This window comes from Camelus ferus, chromosome 21 (genome assembly GCF_009834535.1).
Source record: "Camelus ferus isolate YT-003-E chromosome 21, BCGSAC_Cfer_1.0, whole genome shotgun sequence".
NCBI lineage: Eukaryota > Metazoa > Chordata > Mammalia > Artiodactyla > Camelidae > Camelus > Camelus ferus.
In genome coordinates this window covers 18179860-18202017 of record NC_045716.1, presented here as the reverse complement: position 1 = coordinate 18202017, position 22158 = coordinate 18179860, and the positions used below count along the sequence as shown (strand labels likewise).

Here is a 22158-nt window from a genome sequence, read left to right as displayed (position 1 = left end):
GGCTAAGCATGTGGGAAGAATTTGTGGTGCTTGTGGTGCTGGGTATAAACAACTCTCCCTGGGACACACACACACACACATACACACACGATTGCGGAAGCTGTGGTAAGTACTTCCTCCTTCAGCCTGCAGTCTGCAAGTAGACCATCATGGTGGGCCCAAGGAGACATACAGATGGTTGGGCTCCACAGCTTCTGTCCAATAAACCACTGAAGAGTCATCCACACGTAGTCTCTCCTTTTCTACGGACCCCTCTCCTTGTCCTGCTCATGGGTAAGTCCACACTATGGCCACACCTCTTGCTACTGGTCTTCCTCTGAGGCTGGTCACATTTCTGCTGGGGATTCTAGTTGGTAAAATCAGGGAAATCCCTCTCCTTTTGGTAATTATTCTGCAGGTTCCACCTTATTCTGAGCTGTGTGTGTGTGTGTGTGTGTGTGCACGTGTGTGTGTGCGCGTGCGCACGCACTGTCTCACAGACACGAATAGGTGATGTACTAACCCTTGTCTCAAGTAAGTCTGAGCTCAGAATGTCTTTCTCATCCCCAAGTTTTCCTCCTAAGAAATACTGAGTCATGAGTTTATTCCCTGTACAATGTGGATAAAACCCACAGAGAGACAGAGGGAAATCCGGCTGATGTCAAGTCACCTATCAATTTCCTGGGGAGAGAGAGGACTGTGGGAGCCTCTTTCTACATCCTGCCTTGTTTATCACATATCCTGGACTGTGGAGGCTTCACTGGGGATCTGGAGATGGTCTGGTGGCCTTGGGCTAGGTGGCCTCCATCTGAATATCCTTTCTCTTTGACATCCTACCTCCCCGCAAGGCCCAAGTCCTGCTAGTTTCTGGGAAAATGTTTCCCAGCTATTTTCTGGGAAACACTTTTCTCCAGTGGGCACAGCTGACCCAGTACCCCTGGGAGGATCTCAGCCACCTGGGACTGTGGCACCTGCTGTCCCTCTGGGATCCTGCTTTCCCCAGGGATTCAGGGAGGATGGTCCGGGTAGCACTAGGGACCTGAGAGCAGTAGGGGTAGGGTGGGCAGTGAGGAGACCTCTAGAAAAATTCCTAGGTGCATATATGAGTAGGGAGAGCCTAGACCTCGGGGTTGAATTTTCGATCTGATCTCTCGTCATTTTCGATTTCATCTTCACTCACCATAAAAACACAGGAAGCAGCAGGGCTATTTATATCTACACCCAACTTGTTGGAGTGCTTCTTGGTTGTGTTGGATAGACCTGAAATTAGCCACATCCAATGATATCCAAGCTCCAGATGGTCAACACAGTGAATTTCAAGCAGTTCAGGGCAAAGAGGCATCTCCTTCTGTCAGATTCTACCAATTAGGGTGACCTCAAGCCTCACTCTTTTTGGTCTAGAAGGGAGTTTCCTCAATGTTTTTCCAAGGAGCTGCTTCAGGAACTTAGGAGGCAATGAAGTGAAAATTTCCAACATCTACTCCTCTTCCCCACAGCACCAGCTTAAGTGTCAGAAGTATTTGAAATTAAATCCTTGCTCCGTCTTTTATTAGGTGTGTGAGCCTCTATTTCTTAAGTGTAGAATGCAGTTAGTAAGATATGTCGTGTAAGACTGTTTCATAGATTAGAGATGATATACGTAAAGTACTTGGCACATAGTTGATGGAAGCTATGACTGTTACAATAATCACAGTTAAGTACATTATTCAGAAATTATTAATAACCGCTTATTAAAGAATGGACAATTCAGTTATCACAATCTCCGAACCCCCTTTTATTATTTATCAAATGATATGCAGTTCAAAATAAGATATCTGTTACCTGGGACTCCAGTCACTGTACAGGCAGCTACGTAGCACCGTTTGCTGCAACAGGACCTGACCTGTGGGGATCACATCCTGTTTCTCACACTGATAGCCTGTGAGGCTTTGTTTATTGCTGATGTGAGAAGACCTGAGCTCAAATGCACCCAGCCAAGACCTAGCACCGACTGGGATGCCAGGATTGGGTGGTCAGTGCTCTCAGCCTCCACACTCGGGGCATCTTGTACACAGAATCTAGGCTCTGCAACTGACCAACTCAGTCATCCCAGGCCAGTGGCTAAAACTCTCTAAATTTCAGCCCCTCATCTGAAAAATGGGGCTACTTATTAGACAATTTTGAGGATTAAATGAAGTGATTTCTACAAAGTGCCTAATATACACATGGCAATCATAAGCAGTGTCTTCTGGATGGGAAAAGCTCTCTTTCAGTCAACTTCAAACCAGCATCACACAACTCAGCTTCTGTCTTCTGAATCTGCCCCCAGCATCCACCTGAAATGAACTGACCCTGTCACATCCAGGGTCTCCAGTACTGAGTCCTCCCTAGCTGTCTCTCCCCAAGGTCCAAGTGCTCAGCTGATGGGGTTCTGGCCTGCACCAGCTGTACTGTCTCCTCTGCGTCCACATATTCTGTAAACCCTTTACTGCTTTCAGAACACATTTCAACCTTTTCCCATCCCTCCAGGCTGTACTTTGGTCTCTCCTCTCTCTCTAACATCTTCTACGTATTTTTCCACCCAGAATCCCTGGTGTAGTCTGGGTCCGGAGCCCACCTGATTTGGTCTAGCTTTCCAGAGCACTCTCTAGAGCCTCAGAAGCCCTGGAATCTGGGAATTCAGGCTGGGGCCAACCAGCAGACACTCACAGGGCCTCTACAAGGGAGTAAAGCTGCTGTGGCCAGATGTCAGGCTTCTGGAAGCCTTGGGAACAATGTTTATCAGCGATCTGAGACTTTCCTGAGATGAAGAAATCAGGAGCTGAATCAATGCCTACTACCTCCAACCCCAAAACTTGTTCCTAAGGACAGACCAGATTTCCCTGGCCAAGTCAAAGTCAGTCTGAGATGCCCTGGACAATGAGGAAAGGTAAAATGAGACAGAGGTGAGAGATGCTCCTGTTGTTCCCAACATTTAATTAGGAAAATTCTCAAACATACAGAAAACTTGAAAGAATTTTGCAATGAACACTCATACACCTTCCCTCTCGGTTCTACCATTGGTATTTTACTTGTTTTTTCACACACCTATTCATCTGTCCACCCCGTTAGCCATCCATGAATCCATTTTATTTTTAAAAAGATGCTCCATTTTTACTTCATTTTACTTCTTTAGGATTTACTGCAACTTATTTTTATTTAATCTCTACCATATTCCTGAAGGAAGATGGAACAGGTGTGAACATTTCCATCTTATAGATGAGTAAACTAATTCTCAGGGAAATTCAGAAATTCATCCAAAGTCACAATGCTAATTTCCCTGTTGGAACAGCAACCTATAAAGTCTGTTTTACTGATTATTGTAGCTACATTTGAGGGAGCGAATGTTTGGTAAACGAATGAATGAACAAATGAATGAATACATTTTCTAGACAATGAGTCTAGAGAAAGAAGGGCCAGAATCTTGTCTCATTTCTCAACATCTGGTATTTACTCCCAATATGTGTTTATTGAATGAATAAATGAAGGCTGGCTTAAGGAGTCCAGCTGCTCCTCCAAGTCCCTCTTCTGTCTTTGCAGGGCTAGGAGCTTCTGGAAAGGACTCAGCCCCAGCTGTGGTGAAAGGCATTCTAGGGGGTTCGGTAACTTTCTCCCTGGACATTTCAACAGACACAGAGATTGAGCATATCACCTGGAGTGGTCCCCAAGGATCTTTTGCTTTAGCATTCCCAAGAGGAGTTATTGTCTTTACGGACAGAAGCTACCAGGGCCGAGTAAATATCTTCACCCAGAACAATTCTTTGTCTATCAATAAGCTGACTGTGAAAGATGCAGGATCCTACCAAGCCCAGATAAACCAAGTGAGTTCTAATGTCACCAGAAATGAGGAATTCACTCTGCACATCTATGGTGAGTTCCGGAGAGCACCTGTGTGTTTTGACATTTAATTTTTAAAAGCTGTGTGTTTTCCTCTCCAGGAATTTCTCTTTCTCGGACAAAGAGAACTATCACATTGGCCATTCTCACCCAGTTCCATAAATGCAGGTGTCAAGGGTGAAAAGATAGCCAAAATGTGTTGAAAAGTCATTTGTATACTCTCTTCTGCAACTCTCTGTTAACCATCTGTATTAGCTTTCTAGGGTTGCCATAACAAAACACCACCGACTGAGTGGATTAAACAACAGAAATTTACTTTCTCACAATTCTAGAGTGTAGAAGTCCAAGGTCAAAATGTCAGCAAGTTTGATTTCTTCTGAGGCCTTGCTCCTTGGCTTGCAGATGGCTGCTTTCTTAATATGTCCTCCTTGATCGTCCCTCTGTCTGTCTTGTTTGTGTCTTAATCTTCTCTTTTATAAGGACACCAGTCATACTGGATTAAGGCCCACACTAACAACCCCATTTCAACTTAATTATCTCTTTAAAAGCTCTGTCTCCCACTACAGTCACATTCTGAGGTACTAGGGATTATGACTTCAACATATGAATTTGGGGGAGACATGATTCAGCCCATAAAACTCTGCCTCTGGCCCCCCAAAACACATGTCCTTCTCACATGCAAAATAGATTCAGCCCCAAAAGTCTTAATCCATTCCATCTTTAAGTCCAAAATCTTATTTAAATATCACCTAAATCATGTGTAAGTGAGACTTGAGGTATAAATCATCCCGAGGCAAAATTCCTGTCCAGTTGTGAACCTGTGATCAGACAAGTTACCTGCTTGTATGATAAAAGGAGGCATAAGACATTTGCATTCCCAAAGTGAGAAATCAGAAAGAAGAAAGGGGCCACAAATCTCAAACAAGTCTAAAATCTATCAGGGCAAATTCCATTAGATTTTAAAGTTCAAGAATAATCTTCTTTGGCTCTATTATCTATCCTCCAGGCCCACTGGGGTGGCAGCTCCACCTCGTTAAACGCTGGCCCTGAGCAGCAGCCCTGCCCCATGGAACCAAGGAGGAAACCATTCCACCAACTTCCCTTGGGCTGTGCCCTCTAGGCCCATGGTGGCCTTGGCAGCCTTGTCGACCTCTGTCTGAACTGACTTTGGGGTTATTCTTCCCTTTTCTTGAAGGGTAAGGCATAGTCTCAGCTGGATAGCTCTATCGGCGCATCCCATGGAATCCCAAAAGTCTTACAGTCTTCCTTCACTTTGTGCCATCTTGTCCATCTGTCCAGGCTGTCAGAATTTCTATTGAAATGGTTGATTGGATCCATGAATCACACCAGGATCTTCTCAGCCAACGTTGTCATACCCTCAGTGTTCTCTCCAGACACAAATTCTCATTTTTTGCAGTATAGATAGGCTGAGAATTTTCCAAATCTTAAAAATTCTGGTTTCTTCTTGCTTAACAATTCCTTCCTCATCTTACCTCTCTTCTCCCATATTTTACTACAAGCAGAAGGAGAAGACTGGCAAAGCCCACAACACTTTGTTTAGGAATTTCCTTAGCTAAACACCCAGTTCATCACTTAAATATTCTACTTTCTACAAGACACTAGAACACATTTGTATAAGTTCTTTGCCACATTATAATAAGTATTACCTTTCCTCCAATAACATATTTTCCACTCTCAGCTGATACCTCACCAGAAACACCTTTAATGTTTATCTTTCTACCAACATTAGGTTAATGATAATATATGTGTATCTCTGAGATAATAGAAGCTTTCTCTACAGCTCTCTTCTTTCTGAGCACTTACCAGAATCACCTTGAACATCCATATTTCTATGAACAGTCTCTTGAAGACTGTAAAGGCTTTTTCTAACATATGACTTAAGCCCTTCCAGCCTCTGTCCATTAACCAGTTCCAAAGCCATTTGCACATTTTGGGGTACTTCTTGCAGCAGCACCCTACTTCTGGTGCCAGAATCTGTACTGGCTGGCTAGGGCTGCTGTAACAAAACAGTAGAGACTGAGTAACTTAAACAGCGGAGGTTTGTTTTCTCACAAGCCCGGAGGCTGGTCTAGGTGTCAGCAGGTTTCGTTTCTTCTGAGGCCTCTTTCTTTGGCTTGCAGCATGGCCACCTTCTTCCTCTAAGTCCTCAGATCCTTAGGTTGTCTGTTTGTCTGCATTGTCTGTGTCTTAATCTCCTCTTCTTAAAAGGACACCAGTCATATCAGATTAGAGACCATCTTAATGATCCTATTTTAACTTAATTACCTCTATTTACAAATATAGTCCTACATTCAAATACAATCACATTCTGAGGTACTGAGGGTTAGGATTTCAACACATGAAGTTTGAGAGGACACAGTTCAGCCTATGACACCATTTTCTATCAGGTCATTTGACCTTTTTTAATTGATTTTTGGGTACTCTCTATATTAAGGAAGTGGAATTCTATGCAACTAACAGAAATAGAATGAATTGGCTTAATATGTACTAACATACAACAATTTCCAAGATACACTATTAAAAATTTTAAAGGCTCAGGACAGTATGTATAGTGTGCTATCACATATGTGTCTATAACTAGAATCTCTCTGGAAAGATCAACAAGAAACCCACAATAGTTATGGTCTTCAGGAACAATAATTCTTGGGGAGAGGAAATGAGTGGCTGGGGACAAGAAAGCTTAGCTTTTTGTGTGTATGACCTTTTGTATCATTGCCAATTCAATTTTATGTATGTCTTGCCTATCCAAAACAAAAAGAAAGTAAACTTACACACACACACACACACCACACACACACACACACACACTGAACAGAAGAGACAGAACAAAAGGGAAGGAAAGCACCAGGAAGAAGATCTGGAAGCACAATGGGTCCTAAATTTAGACCAAAAGGCCAGGGCAACTCAAATTCTAGAAACAGACGTTCCAACTCCCCAGTGTTTGAGACTGGTTCATTCATTCACTTATTTACCAAACATTTATGAGTGCCTTTCATGGGCCAGGCGGGTGTTAGATGTTCAGACACAGGCCCTGTCCTCAAGGATTTCACAAACTGGTGGGGGAGAGAGAGACATAATCAGATTACTGTTATGTTGAGTCATGGTGATAATACCCAGAGAGGATACTGCAGAAGCACAGAGGAGAGGCACTCAACCCAGCCTGCTATAAAATAAAAGAAAACATCCCACTGGAACAGATAATGCTGGCCTTTCCCTTCTGCCCCCAGCTTCTGTACCATCACCACCTTTTTCTCTTAGCTCTGTCCTATTAGGAAAGGGATCTGAGTAGCTTCCCCGTTGCCTTTATCCCTGCAGAGCAGCTGCAGGAACCTCAAGTCACCGTGAAGTCTATGACCGTGTCTGAGAATGCCTCCTGTAACATCACCCTGATATGCTCCGTGGAGCGAGCAGGGGAAGATGTTCTGTACAGCTGGACCTCGAGGGACCCCCATGCTTCTGAATCCTGGGGGGGCTCCACTCTCACTATCTCTTGGTTGCCCTGTGACCCAGACCTGTCAATCACCTGCACAGCCAAGAACCCGGTCAGCCAGAGCAGCTCCCGTCCCATCCACAACTGGCAGTTCTGTACAGGTAACTGGCTCCATGTAGGCTTTCCAGGGGATTCCAGAGACAGTCTGAGCCACTATAGAGTCTAAATCCCAGGATTCTGGCAAGACACAGGTGAGGTAGGTAGGCAAGAAAATAGACATGAAAATCCTTTCTTCTCTACCTTCAGGAGCCTGAGACAGACTGACAGGGGACTTGGGAACTCCCAGGGCGCTGTGCAATTCTAACGGTAGAGAAAGGGAGGGAAAAAAAGTGTGGATGCAGAAATCCAGATTGTCCTTTGCCTGGGTAGGGATGTCTCCTACGGTCTCCTCAGAAGGGCAGAGAGGGCAGGGGAGGCCTGGGTATGCTATAGGCAGAGCCAAGTGCATGCCTGTGCATGACAAGTGGTCATGGGAAATCAGCGGGGATGCCTCATCAGAGAAAGGGAGAAGGGACCTGGGCAGGAGGATCTATGGGGCTATTGTCCCCTTCAGGCAGGCTGAGGGTTAAGGGAGCAGGGCCAGTGGCTGAAGCTGCAATGTCTCATCTCTGACTCCAGATCTAGGAGCCTCCAGAGGAGGACCAATGGGGGAGACAGTGGCAGGGATCCTGGGAGAGTCCATCACCCTGCCCCTAGCACTCCAGGACAGTCAGGATATAGAAAAAGTTGTCTGGATGTTTAACACAACTATTATCAGCAAAAAGCGGGGACAAGAAGCAACAGTCAATCAGCTCATTAAGTTCAAGGATCCCGATAAGAACACGATGCAGATCTCCAGCCAGGACTACTCCCTGAAGATTGGCCAGCTGAAGATGGAGGATGCTGGCCCCTACCACGCCTATGTGTGCTCAAACTCCAGAATTATCAGCACTGAACGTATCATCCTGCTCATCTACCGTAAGTTTCTGAATAGAGCGCCCATCGTTAGACTTCTTCCCTGAAAGATTTCTCCTCTTTGCAGCTTCTCCCACCTACCTCCTCCCTCAGGCCTCTCCTCCTACAAAATCCCTCAGACCACTAGGACAGCTACTCAGTTCACACCAGTCAATTTACAGGAGGAAAATACAACCAGCAGCTGGGTAGAATTTCCCAGCCCACATCCCCCTTCTTCTAGGCTTCCAGTTAAGCCTCAACCATCCATCTTTTGGTACTTGCCCCATCCTCCTGCATTGATCACCAGGTGAGACCAAGACCTCTCCAACCTACATTTTTATAGAACATTATCATTTTGCTTAAGGGCAGAAATGGCTGGCATAAAATCAGAGAGGACTGAGGAGAAAGCCTTTAGTGTCCAAAGACTTTGTGACCTTCAAGAGTTTAGAGAACTATTCAGCTTCCCTGAGTGTGGGAATAGAACTCACAGTCTTCCTCCTCAGCCCTGGGCCACACGGGAGCTTGGCTGGACAGTTTGTATAATTTCTATTTGCCAGCTTCTCCACCTGTATCATTCAGACGTGGTCAACTTGTCCCCTACTTGGTGTCTCAGTGGTACCCATGGTCCTCTTAAAATATGCAAGCTCAGATCTACTGTGATTTACATATCAAATAACCAAGAGGTAGATCAAGTAAAAATAATATTAAATTGGGAACAAAGGGTGCCAGACTTACACTGCTTTTAAAATTGTTAACACTTATTGAGCTCTTACTTGTGTCAGTGCTGTGCTCACGTCTTCAAATTCCTCACTTCATGTGAGTAAATAAATTAGATGATGAGACCTCAAAATGTAAGTCTTGAAGGACCTCAGGGCATGTAGAAGCATTGTGCTTATTTCTTTTGGAGGGGTAATTAGGTTTTTTATTTATGCATTTATTTATTTTAATGGAAACACTGGGGATTGAACCCAGGACTCTGTGCATGCTAAGCACGCGCTCTGCAACTAAGCTATACCCTCCCCTGCTTTGTGGTTCTTTGTGTTGATGGGTTTACTTCTTCACAGTATACTGTATAGAATGATGTGATATCTTTTTTCACTTTTCATTAACTCTTTTATTTCACATCCGGGCCTCAAGAGCCCAAAGAGAGGGGAGAAGGTATAGCTCAGTGGCTAGAGTGTGTGCTTAGCATGCATGAGCTCCTGGGTTCAATCTCCAGTATCTCCATTAAAATAAATAAGTGAATAGATAAACTTAATTACTTCCCCCCAAAACAAAAACAAACAAAAATTAATTAAAAACTTAAAAAAGCCCAAAGAGATACAGGATGTGTCTGAGACTTCATAGCTATCAAGGGAAAGGCCTGGTATACTCCCAGAGGCAACTTCCCAGCCCTAAGGCAGTGTCAACACACAACTTCATGAATATACATTTTGAACGTGTGAAGACATGGTGACTGCCCAGTGGGCAGGCCTGACTCCAGATCCCATCTGCCTTTCTCCTCACACAGGGAGGCTGAAAAAGCCAAAAGTCACCTTTAGCCTCTGGCCCTACAGAGGCCAGCATCTGCAGGGTCAGCCTGACATGCTCAGTGGAAGACAGTGGACACAACGTGACATACAGTTGGACCCCCCTGCAGAAAGAAGCTGTCCTGTCCCAAGGAGGATCTCACCTCAACATCTCCTGGAGAAGTGGAGAAAACCACCCCAACTTCACATGCACAGCCAGCAACCCTGTTAGCAACAGTTCCCTGGCAGTTTCTTTCTGGGAACATCTGTCCAGGTTGCTCTCCATCTTTGTTTAGCCAGACCTCAGAGCCTTGGGTCCTCAGATCCAAGAGTTTTCATTCTGAAGGGTTCTCTATGAAGTGCAGTGAGGGAGTTGAGCAAGTCTTTTAGAGCAGCGTATTCCAATAGAAATATAATGGAAGCCACATATGTAATTTCAATTTTAATAACCATATTAGAAAAAAGCAAAAAGAAACATGTAAAATGAATTTTAATAATATATTTTATTTAACCCACTATATCCAAAATATGATCATTTCAACACATACTCAATACAAAGAATTATTCATGAGATAATTTACATTTCAGTTTATACTAAGTCTTTGAAATCCCATATGTGCTTTATACTCATAGCACATCTCAATTCAGACGCTAAATTTGCACAGGAAGTAGTTGATCTGTATTCTGATTTCATACAAGTAACAGTTGAAAAAATACGTTTACATCCAAGTTGTTCCAAATATACTTACCAGTTTTTCATTAAGGAATTGAGTAGCTGTTTTTTAATTTAAATTTCAATTAATTAAAATTAAAATGACAATTTAATTTCTCAGTCACACCACATTTCAAGGGCTCATGCACGGCCTGTGGCTACCTTATTGGGCAGCACAACGTTGGAGGTTTGTAGGAAAGAGTTGGTGACAAGTTGATATGGGAAGGCATGCAGACTACAAAAGAACGTGGGCTGTGTGAGGGGGAGCTAGAAAGAAAGTCCTAGTGGCTCCTACTAGACGTCAAGCACTATTGTAGTCCTTGTGTGCCTTCGCACAATCAAGCTTCACAACAATCTTATGCAGCAGAGATTCTTAGTATTCTCCATTACACAGATAAAGAAACTGAGACTCAGAAAGGGTAAGAGACCTTCCCAAGGTCACACAGCAGAAGCAAGATTGGAACCTTTAGTACTCTATTCTGCTCTTCCCTGGAGGGAAGTAGAAAAAAAAGGAAGGTCTACCCAGGATGTGACAACTCTGGGTCAGGCTGTGCCTTGTAAATGGATTTAGAACCCTGATCAGTAGGAATCTGGACTAGTCTTGAGCCTAGAACTTCCCTTACACCATTTATAGAGAAGGGCAGTGTAGCGTGATGGATACAGATATGTAGGATCGGCAGCCTGCATTTAAATCCCAGTTTAGGTACTTAGAATTCTGTGACCTTGGGAAGCCATAAACCACTCCACCCAAGGGCAGTGTCTGCCTTCTGTACTGCTATAACGTCTTGCCTAGAATATGACTGTCCAATAAATAGTTGTAGATTGAACGAATGAAAAGGAATACTTCCTACAATAGCATGGAATTTAAAGAGTCAGGTAGGATGGCCATTATGTTCTGCCCACTGTTTGCTCCAACTCCCTTGTTATTATTTATACTGAAATCACTCATTGCCTCTTCACAGGGCCTCAGAGAAGTACAAAGCTTTGGATTGGGTTCTCCCTGTTGGTTTTCATTGTTCTGTGCTTTGGGATCTCCGGCTGGTACTTTTGGAAGCAAAAGAGACGAGGTGGGTTTCTGAGATTGATGACATCTGCCGGCGCTGGGCCATTTCCCTGGGACCTTTGGAGGCTTCCTTGTCCTCTCATAATCCCTTCCAACCCCTTCCCACCCAATACTGCATTTCTTCTCAGCTTGAGGGAGGAGTGATTTATTATTCGGGGGCTCACATAAGCAATCTGTGGGGAAGGAAGGGAGAGAGCTGGCCTAGAGATAAATGTCACTGGCACTTAAAAGTCACCAGAACTCTCCATGCCTCATCCTGATTTTTCCCTTTCAGCCAGCTTGTCTCTCTCTTACTGCAGGCAGCGGCAGGGCAGGAATGTACCAAAACACAACCACTGTTAGCTCCAGACTCACACATACTAGTAGTTCTGACTCGAGGAAGGGAACAAAGATGTTTCCCTCCAACTCCAATCTGAGAAATCTCAAGAATATCTCTGATTGGCCCCGCACTGTCATGTGACTATTGCCTGGGCAAGGGGATGAGCTTTGTGATTGGCAGCTCCTTCTGGAATGTCAGTATTGAAGTGAGAATGAAGTAGTTCCCAGAAAGAACAGAGTGGTTAGAACACATAAGGTCCCTGGAAGAATTACTGTAAGCCAGTAAACCGAGCTGGTGAGTGGCTACCACAGAGAGGACAGAGCTCTCCCTTCCAGAGGTATGGCAGGAAGCTCCAGAGCCTTCTCCTCAAACGACGGTGACCCTAGACTCTGGCCATCCTTTCACATGGGCTTGTACTCACATCAGGGCTCACCCTCTTCCCTAAAGCCTTTTCCCTGTCTATGTCCTCAGAATCTCTCCCCGTCTCCTTTGATTCTTAGATTCGGAGACTCTCTTTCTCCTCACAGCCCTGTTGATAACCCTTCTCAAACTTGGCTTCTCAGGTTCGGCCCCAGACTTCAGTTCCAGCCAAGCTGAGGCCCCAGCTGACATACCAGGTAATATATCACCAGTGACACAGGCTAATGGGCCAGTGGGCCAGATGAAAGTTTCAGAGCATGACTACCCAAAGTGTGGTCTGCATGTGTGACCAGCAGCATGGGCATTCCCCAAGAGCTGGTTAGAAATGCAAATCTTGGGCACCACTCCAGAGTACTGAATGCAAATCTGCATTTTAACAAGATCTGCAGGTGAATCACATGTCTATTAAATTTTGAGAAGCAATGTGCTAAGTGATGGTGGTTTGGAGAACAAAAGCCACAACCAGGAGGTCAAGATAGTAACCAGAGTTAGGAGACACAGACTGTCCTCTGAGGTCTCTAGGATTCCTCAGGCATTGACTGTCATCACTTGGATGTGGCCCATGATGAGAATGGGATTATTGTCTCCACTCCCAAGAATGAAGAAACAAAGGTCAGATAGAATAGAAAATCTGTGGCAGAAGCAAAATTAAAACTTAATTGAAATAAAAACCCATGAGACTGTCTAGACACCTATTACCTGAGTATTACTGAGGCAGCAGTTTTCCAATTTTTAAAAAAGCTAAGGAATGCTTTTTTCAAACAAAATATTGTGCAACACCTCAATAGCACAATGCATGTAAAAGTGGAGCTGCTCTGATGAGTGTTGGGTGGAGAGTTGAGATGCCTGCACCTTACTCTCTCACTCCCAAATCTCAGTGTCCTAAATTACCACCGTGAACTCTGGAGCTCTGGAGTACTAAGGAACCCCCAAATTCTGGCCACTCAGACAAATCCTGCTTTAAAAAACCTGTGTCACCTCTCATGGAGGAGATCTCCCCAAAGAAATGGAATAGAAGGAGGGACTGTTTGGGGGAGCCAGGACCTCAAGTAATCCAACAGTGTAGTCTTTTCTCGGGGGAAAGTGTAACCAAGAAAAAGGGGGCAAGAAATGGAAATGAGGCTGGACTGTGGAGATTCCCATCAGCTTCCTCTTCAGAGCTGGCAAGACAGACCCTGGTCTCCTCCAGCCTGAACCCTCCTTCCTTGGCACCCTGGGAAGAGGAGGAGGAGTAAAAAAGTGTTGAGGACACCACTGTCATCCCTGCACCTCCCTCGTCCCTCAGCACCTTTTCTCAGTGCCCAAGGCCTTCTTCCTTAATTTCTCCACTCCGTCTCCAAAGTTTCCTTTTGTCTAAAGACTCTGCTGCTGTCTGAGTTCATGCTGTCACCAATTTTCTTGTTTTATTGAATAGGTTCTTTCTTTAATTAAAAAGTCATATATTCAGAAGGTATAATTTAAATAAATTAAGGTATAAATTAAGAGTAAATCTCCTTCTAAATCCCAATCTCCAAGTCTCTCCCTGAAGAGACTTCCACTGTTAAGATATATGAAGATATATGCATGTCTAAATCCTTTCAGATCATTTTAATGCATTTACAGACCATGTATACACACACACACACACACACACACACACACACACACACACACACTTCTTTTGATTATACATATGGGAGCAATCTATAACATTTTTCTGAACTTGCTTTTTTAAAATGACTTTTAATTTAAATTTTTTTAAAAAATCAGTCTTTTGGGGGTAGGTAATTAGGCATTTATTTATTTATTTATTTATTTATTTAATGGAGGTACTGGGGATTGAACCCAGGACCTCATGCATGCTAAGCACATGCTCTATCACTAAGCTATACCCTCCCTCTGCAAACTTACTTTTTTAACTTAACAGTAGATCCTAGTAATATTAGCATATGCAGACTAAGACTCACTTCCATTTATTCCATTCTGCACATGTACCTTAATTTATTTAACAATCCTTATTAACAGACATACTCATTCCTATAACTTCTTCCCTAAAATATTATAACTGTTTCCTAACTGACCATTCCCTCTCCAGAGTTTCTCCTTTCTATCCTTTCTGCTCCCTCTTTGCAAAGCTTAACTCTGACTACTCGAAAACCATCAATGGTTCCTCATGGGCTTTATCTGTTCAAGATAACCTAGTGGTCAGGTATATGAATTCTAAGGTCAAACAATCCTATGTCCCAATCCTAGCTCTCCTCCTTTTTAGTTATCTTGGGCAGTTCAGTCTCTAAGCTTCAGTTTCCTTACTTTGCAAAATGAGGGCACCAGCCTCTCAGAGTTGCTATGAGGACTGCATGGGGCAATACCCACAGTGTGCACTCAGTAGGTGGTAAGCACTATTATCACTCAGCATTGAACCAGGCCACCCTGTATCTACTCCCCGCCCCCCACACACACACAAAGCCCACAGAGGGCAGTATTGAGTAGTGATTAAGAACATCAGGGACCAAACTACATATCTTCAAATCCTGGCCCTCCCACTTACTTGGGCAAATACTTAACCTTCATATGTTCCAGTTTCCTCATCTGCAAAACATAAATAAAGATAGTTATTGTCTATGCTGCATGGGTTTTATGCAGATTAAATGAATTTATTCATGAAAAACATTTAGAACATTGCCTGACACATAGTAGGTCCTTAATCCTGTGACCTCTAGCTAGACAGTGTACTCCTTTGAGACCAGGTCTAATTTACCTTTGTGTTTCCCCAGAGTACTTGTCATGGCACTTAGGATGGTTTATTCATTGGGGCCAGTTCTGCCCACTGACAGTTGCTGAGTCCATCACATGTCATGCCCGATGAATGAATAAGTGAATGCTTGAAAGAAAGGAGGAAGGGAGAGTAGAATGGAGCCTCCTGAGGGGACAGGAAAACAGCCTCTCCTTCAGTTCTCTAGGCCTTATCTGGGGTAGGAGTCAGAGCAGCTTGGACCCTTGCACAGAGCAAGAGAGAGGTGAGGGCTGGCACACTTTTTACCAACCCTGCACAATGTGTTCCAGAGCCAACCGCCAGCCACACAGGATACATCAAGCTCTCCCATGGGCATGAGAAGTTGAACACTTGCACTACGACTGCCAGGCAACAGCCTAGGCACATCTCCAAAGGCTGCTCTGACAGCAGTGGAACAACCTGTGGAGGACAAGGAGAGGACAGAGATGGGCCAGCCTGTCAATGGAAAAGATCAAACGTGTGACTTATTCACTCAGAAAAATGCTGAACATGACTCAGACTCTGAGGGGCAGGCAGAGTATGATCTTGTCACTCCAGGTGACATGGCACCTGCACTAGTGGCTGAAGGGGAAACGATGTATACACAGGTCTTCCTTAACTTAACGGTGAGCTCTTTGGATCAGTATACCTTCCCTCCCCCACTTCCTTCTAGACAATCCTGTATCCTGGATGACTAACCCTTCCAAACTGGGGGCCAGGGGCTGGGGGCCAGGACCAGTGGCACATGGGTGGAGAACTGTGACTCTCTCCATGCTTACCAACCTTGGAGTCCCTTGGAATGAAGGAACTCATCCTTCAACTCCCATTCTTGAGCCATAATTGAGGGAGGTGTTGTGAAACCAGAGGTGCTATCTCCACTGCACTAAGGCAGTTCCCACCTTCTGTGTGAAACCAGAACCTGGTGGGGTGGTCCTTCTCCCCAAGGGTTGAGAGTGAAACTCTGGAAAGCTCTCATTTGGGGATTATGGATAACCTGGTGTTGGTCTGTTTCAGGGAAAGACCCCCATTCCTCAGGAGAAAGAGAGCTCAGCCACAATCTACTGCTCTGTACAGAAACCTCAGATGGTGAGAACAATTTTCTTTGTATCCTAAGGCCCACAGAGTGTGGAAGTATTACCCAGATCATTTTAACTGAATGTCCTAGATTCCCACAGCATGGAGTTTAAGTTCCGTTCACTGTGCACCTCCGGACACACTCTATGGTCAGTATTGAAACAAATATTTCTCATTCACATCTATGTGGCTGAAGGCTGAACATTTCCAATTAACTTAATGATATCTTATATTGATTAATCTTAACACTGACCAGAATGAGAATGTGTAAACCCAAACACTGTATGATCCATGTATGTTTTTAAATCTGTTTCTAATCCATCAAAAAGGCAACTTTTCAAAACAATTGGAAATTAGCCAACAGTCTAATATCAAGATTTTTTGGAAAAATGTGCTATTAACTACAATACATTGATTTCATTATAGTGTTAAAAGACATCTTAAGCTTAGAATTTCCCATTAATAATAATAATAATAATAACTACTTTTACATAAAGTTTTACAGTTTACAAAACAATGACAAACATATTCCCATCTGATCCTTATAACACCTCTACAGTGTGCCATCATCCAAATTTTATAGTCAAAGAAGCTAAGATTCAGGAAATTAATTTTGCTTAAGTTCACACAGATAGTAGTTGGAGATTCAGTATTAAAAACCACAAAGTGTTTTAAAATAATCCTGAAAAATCTTAAACCATTAACTTTGCTCTGAATCTAGTTGTCCACTCCACTTTAATTTTCCTGAAAACATTGGGTCCATTCATACTTTTGCTTTCAAGTCTCCCCCCGAATTCCCTCTTTGTAATATGTTCAAACAAGATTAAAAGAAAAAAAGACAAAAACAAACAAACAAAAACCTCTCAAAGTTTTTCTATTATGCTACTTCTCTGTGATTGATGAATCAGTCAGTAGATATTTATTGAACACCTTTGTTTGCCCAGAACTGGGCTAAGTGCTATGGGGATTTAGATATTTTTAAGACACCATCTTTGACCTTGAAGATTTGTTCTCTATCCTTTTTTGGAGGAGGGTTGGAGCTGATCCAGTCACCTAGAAGAGAGAAAGTACTCCACATGACCACTTATTACATGTCCAATTCTCAAGGGTTTTTCAGGCATTGGAAATGGTAGATAGCACTGCACTGAGGTAGACAGGAGAGACTTCATGAAAAACACAACTGGGGTTGGACTTTAAAAAATGGATAGAATTTCTCAGTAAACACTTGTGCAGGAGAGGAGGGTACAGGTCAGTGGTAGAGTGCATACCTAGCATGCATTAGGTCCTGGATTCAATCCCCAGTACCTCCACTAAAAAAATAAATAAACCTAATTACCTCTGCCCTGAAGAAATTTTTTTAATTAAAAACAAACAAAAACAAAAAACTTGTGCAGATACTCAGTTCAGTTCAACCATCATGGGTTTATGTCCTGATTACTAGAGCACGGCATAATGCCTAGCCGTCTAGGAACTTTATCTGTATTCTTCACTGCTTCTCAAAGCTGCTTGGGCCTGGCCCTTTGTATTTGGGTCAATACTGGTCACTCTTAAAGCCATGGACATCAGTCCCTGTTCTGAGTTTCAGAATGGCAATGAGTTCCCCCTTGTCTGGGTCAGTTCTGCCTGGCTCCTAACCACCCTAGGCGCTTAAGACGGGGGAAACACTCTCACCCACTGGTGTAAGTGGAAATCAGCGCATTTGCTCAGCCAAGCTCTCGACAGTTTATCCTTTACCTTTGGGATTTTCAGGACCAGGAATCCTGGTTCCAGGGCTCCTAAAGCCATTATTTCCCACTTGATCAGGAAATTCTGAAACCTACTTTAGTTATTATTTCTCTGACGTGTGTCTCTGCACAATATCTCAAAGACGGTTTGTGCTACTCCCAAGCTATTGCTGGTACCTAACTTCCCCTCCTCTCTGCATCAGCTCAGGTCTCATCTGCTCTTTACAGCCTTCCCTGAACACTCCCAGACAAGGGATCCTCAGAATCCTTGGAACATGGAGGTCTAATGGGCTGGATCATTACCTTGGAACATAACCTCTATCACCTGAATTATATTTATATAAATGTTTGTATTTTTCTCTAGCTAAGGTAGAGATTGGGATCATTAGACTGTAGCTTCTTGAAAGCAAGGCCTTTTATTGTCATTTTTGTTACCCTCAATTTGCTGCTCTGAACTGTCTTATGTCTCCCTTTCAGAGAGCCCAGCTCATGGTCCTCACCATAAGGGGATTCTCCATAAATGCTTGTCATCAGCTTAGTTAATTGCTCTGTCCCTGGGCCAGTCCATATGACTTTACTTTCTATAGAAGGGACCAATCATAGCCTGATCTCACCTTCTTCTCTCTCACCAGCACAGGGCCAAAGAAAACCGGTGCCTTCTAAGCTTTATTAATCATATTCTTGTGTGTCTTTCGGCTCACAGGCGGGTCCACTTCCACAACAGAATGATCCCGAGTCTCCTGAAATTCCTACCTATGAAAATCTCACCTGAAAAGAACAGCAGTTGCCTCCTTTCTCCGCTGGACTTCATAGAGCCTGCGGCTCCTGCAAACTGAAGCACTTCAGTATTTTCTTTAGTGTCTCAGTGATGCCTGGATTTGACCCTCCCTGTTCCTCTCACGCCCGGTGATTTCCCAAGCACAATAACAGATCAGACACAGACTCTTGCTTGGAGTCTCCTGGCTGTTTGTCTCCTTGCAGGCTCATACTGTTTCCTCCTCTCTGCTCAGATGCACACCTCAAAACTCTGCCAAGAGAATCTGGACCTTTGCATTGTCTGCTAAACTGCTGCTAAGATAAATCTAACAGGTGGTTTCACTTATGGACACAACGATTTAGATGAAATCATGTCCTGTAGGATTTTTCAAAATAAAAGGCTAGAAATAACCTTAATGTTCATTTAATAGGAATCTAGTTAAATGCATGAAAGTATACCCATGCAATGGCAAAACCTGCCAATTTTGCAAAGAAAGGAAAGACTAATATGTGCTAATATAGAAAGAGCTCTAGGATAAATTGTTGAATGGCAAGAACAAAGCCCAGGACAGTGTGTAGGATATGGTACCAGCTGGATAAAAAAAGAAATAAATAGCTAGATGTCTATGTGAATAGAGAAAATTTCTGAAAGGAGATACAAAAAAATCAGTGACTGCCTCTGGGGAGGGAACTGGGTTGTTGGGTTTGTTGGTCTTTTGGATTTTGGTTTTTTTAATGCATGCTTTTTTATACTGCTAGATTTTTTTTTAACCATGTGTATCACTCTTTTGATATATTTTTTAAGTGCTTAAAATGCCTCTTCTGTATAAGCTTCCCATATTTACCCAAAAGAATTTCCTTCCTTATTGTCAGGTCTGGCTGCAGAACAGCCATAGTAACTCTCTTCTCCTCCAAAGTGTGGCCTCCGCCCTGTCCCCCTGCCAGTCAGTTGCACTGCCCTTGACTTACATTCACAACACTCTTATGTGCATTTGTGTAACTCATGCTTTGCAGCCCATTATGGCTTTTAATGCTGGGCTTCTGCTGTCATGCTCTCCTGCACATGGTCCATGGAGTCGCGATGTCTTCTGTGACCTGCAGTGGGTACTCCTGGGAGCCAGGCAGTGCTTCGTACACAGCAGGAGCTTAGTTACTGCTTGTTCATTGGCTGGTCGTTGCCTGGATAGTATCTTTCTAAGGCATTATCTCAGAAGCTCAGCAAACACACGGGATGATGATGATGTACTTTATTACACTCCAGAATAGAGGTTCCCAAAAGGCCCTGGGCACATAGGGTCTCCTTAGCTCCTTAAATAAATCTGGCCAGTTCAAGATCCACACATCTCAGGACACATGAACGGTCAGCATCTACAACGCCCACCATCTCCCATTCCCTCTGCTCACCAGATTCCTTGACTCTGTGGCTCAGCTCCCCCTCCTTTTGCATATATTTTCCTGATTTTCACCCTTGACACCTTTTCTGGCATATGGTCTGTCCACATTTGTCTCCAAGAAAAAGCTATTCTGGCCAGCCACGCACCCATGGGGAGAGGGACCAGGTAGGGCATGAGCGAGTGGCCATCCCATGAGATTAAATGCCTCCCCGGATCCAGGGACCCTAGAATTTGCTGTTCCATAATGAACAAGGCTGGGAGACACTGACAGCTCACCAGGGAGCCAGTTTCTTCTCCAGCAGGAGTTCAACAGACATGTGTTTATTGATGGCCCACAAGTGCCCTTTGGCTGCTATAGAGGAAAAAGTACTGAATAAAGAGGAGACACATGAATTTTATTCAAGAAAAAAATTCAGGCTGCTTCTAAATACCAACACAATTTTGTATTAGATTCATACATTAAATACAGAGTAGGGCAATTGAAGAATCAGATTCCATGCAATATCACCTGTTGGGGTCTCTGAGTAAGATCTCTTCCAGTTCATCCTCCCTTTCTTGGGTTCAGCCAGAGTCTCAGCCCTGCTCCCCACAGCCCTGTGGAAGGGTCTGTCCTGAAGACTCAGAGGAGCCCAGCATAATGTCTGGTTCCCAATCACTCAGCTGTCTGAGTCCTCCCTCCATCATGTGCCATGGGGAGCACTCATGGTGGACTCAGAACCTAAATACAGTATTGTTTCTGACTGTGAAAATGTGTAAAGAAACCAAAGTAGATTCCTAATAATGTGTTTCTGTAAATCAAACATCATACTATAGACAAAACTTGTCCCACGGCCAGATTATCAAGATGGCATGGGCTCTGGCTGGTTTTCCCACTCAGAGATGGGCTTGCTTTGCACCGTCTAGTTTCATTCCTGTCCACACTCCTTTGTGACCACCTGGCCAGAAGTAAAGGCTTAATATGTGGTGGAGGAGTTTTTCCTCTGTGTTTGGGTAAAGCCCAAGCCTGGCCCCTTTGGGGAACCTGCCAGCTGGCTTAAAGCTATTTTGTCCACTTTCACAGAGGGGGCTGGTTCTCTTCCTCTGAGTCCCCATTATCTTTCCTTCCTCTTTGAAAGATGGCCTGGGCAAGGGAAGGGTCTAGAAATGTGGTCATCCTTGATTAGAGAGGAGGGAAGACATATAACAAATTAGGAAACCAGGGGAAGGGAATCTGTATGCTAATAATAACACCACCAAACATTTGCACAGCACTTAAAAGATGACCAGTACTTGGACTTTCTGGGTGGTCTTTTGTGAACTACCCAATACCTCTACCCACTCTTGTCCGGTCTGTTAAGTTGAGATACTATTTTACGGCCTTGCTCTTATACTGGCTGTTAGAAATCATTTTCAAAGCAAAATATAGACCATGAACAAACTCCTGTATCCTCTCCAGACTGGGAATCGTTCCAGAGAGTCATGCAGTATCATCCATTGGACTGGTTCCCAAAGCAGAAGCTGGGCTGTAAGAGAGGGGATAATGGCTGCAGTAACTAGGAATAGACGCAGAAGTTCTCCAGCTCCCTGCGGCTCAGTCGAGCAGGGTTCTTGGCTTTGGATGCTCTGTTTCCAACCTGCAGAAGAAAAGGAGAAATTCAGGCCCTCCCACTAAAAGATCCTTACAACAACCCTGTGGGCTCTGAATTATTATTCCCATTCATAGTTCATAAAAGAAGGAAGCTCAGACAGGTGAAGCAAATGACTCAGGGTCAACAGTGTGAAGGACAGGAGAGGCTTGAATCCAGTTCTTCTGGCTCCAGTTCTAGTGCTTTTTAACCACACTGAGTTTCTTCATGACCCACCTAGACTGCCTCAGCCCACACGGTGTCCTCTACAGCCCTGGAATGTCCAGTTGGCCTTAATGTGTGGCTACAGCAGAAGTGCCAGGAATCCCAGGGAGGCATCCATCTACCTTCTCCCTTGTGACCCGGTGGCAACATCTTTATTGGGCCACAGGTGGAATCTTGGGTGTAATATGAGGCTGATGAGTCAGGTAATCTCCATGCCCTAAATTTTCTAGGTATAAATGGAAAGGATAATTCTACCTACCTCATAGCATTCTGTGAGGATTAAATGAGAGTTCACATGAAGCCACTGGTAGGCTACCATATATATAATA

General features: G+C 43.9%; 2 protein-coding genes across 2 annotated transcripts in view; one reads left to right on the top strand and one right to left on the bottom strand.

Annotated features, from left to right (window-relative positions):
- The first annotated feature begins 120 nt into the window (after window positions 1-120).
- Window positions 121-19233, top strand: LY9 (lymphocyte antigen 9). Its single transcript, XM_006173991.3, is given in 13 exon segments — window positions 121-273; window positions 3538-3867; window positions 7171-7446; window positions 7964-8302; window positions 9789-9823; window positions 9825-10028; window positions 10030-10060; window positions 11461-11565; window positions 12444-12497; window positions 15343-15473; window positions 15475-15678; window positions 16067-16138; window positions 18554-19233. Coding segments are annotated over 13 exon segments (1974 nt in total). The 5' UTR covers window positions 121-149; the 3' UTR covers window positions 18623-19233.
- A 1143-nt stretch (window positions 19234-20376) lies between these two features.
- CD244 (CD244 molecule) overlaps window positions 20377-22158 on the bottom strand; it is a 29306-nt gene continuing 27524 nt past the window's right edge. The window contains 1 exon segment of the mRNA XM_014562214.2: window positions 20377-21613. Within this exon segment, the coding sequence (XP_014417700.2) occupies window positions 21533-21613 (81 nt within the window). The 3' untranslated portion in view covers window positions 20377-21532.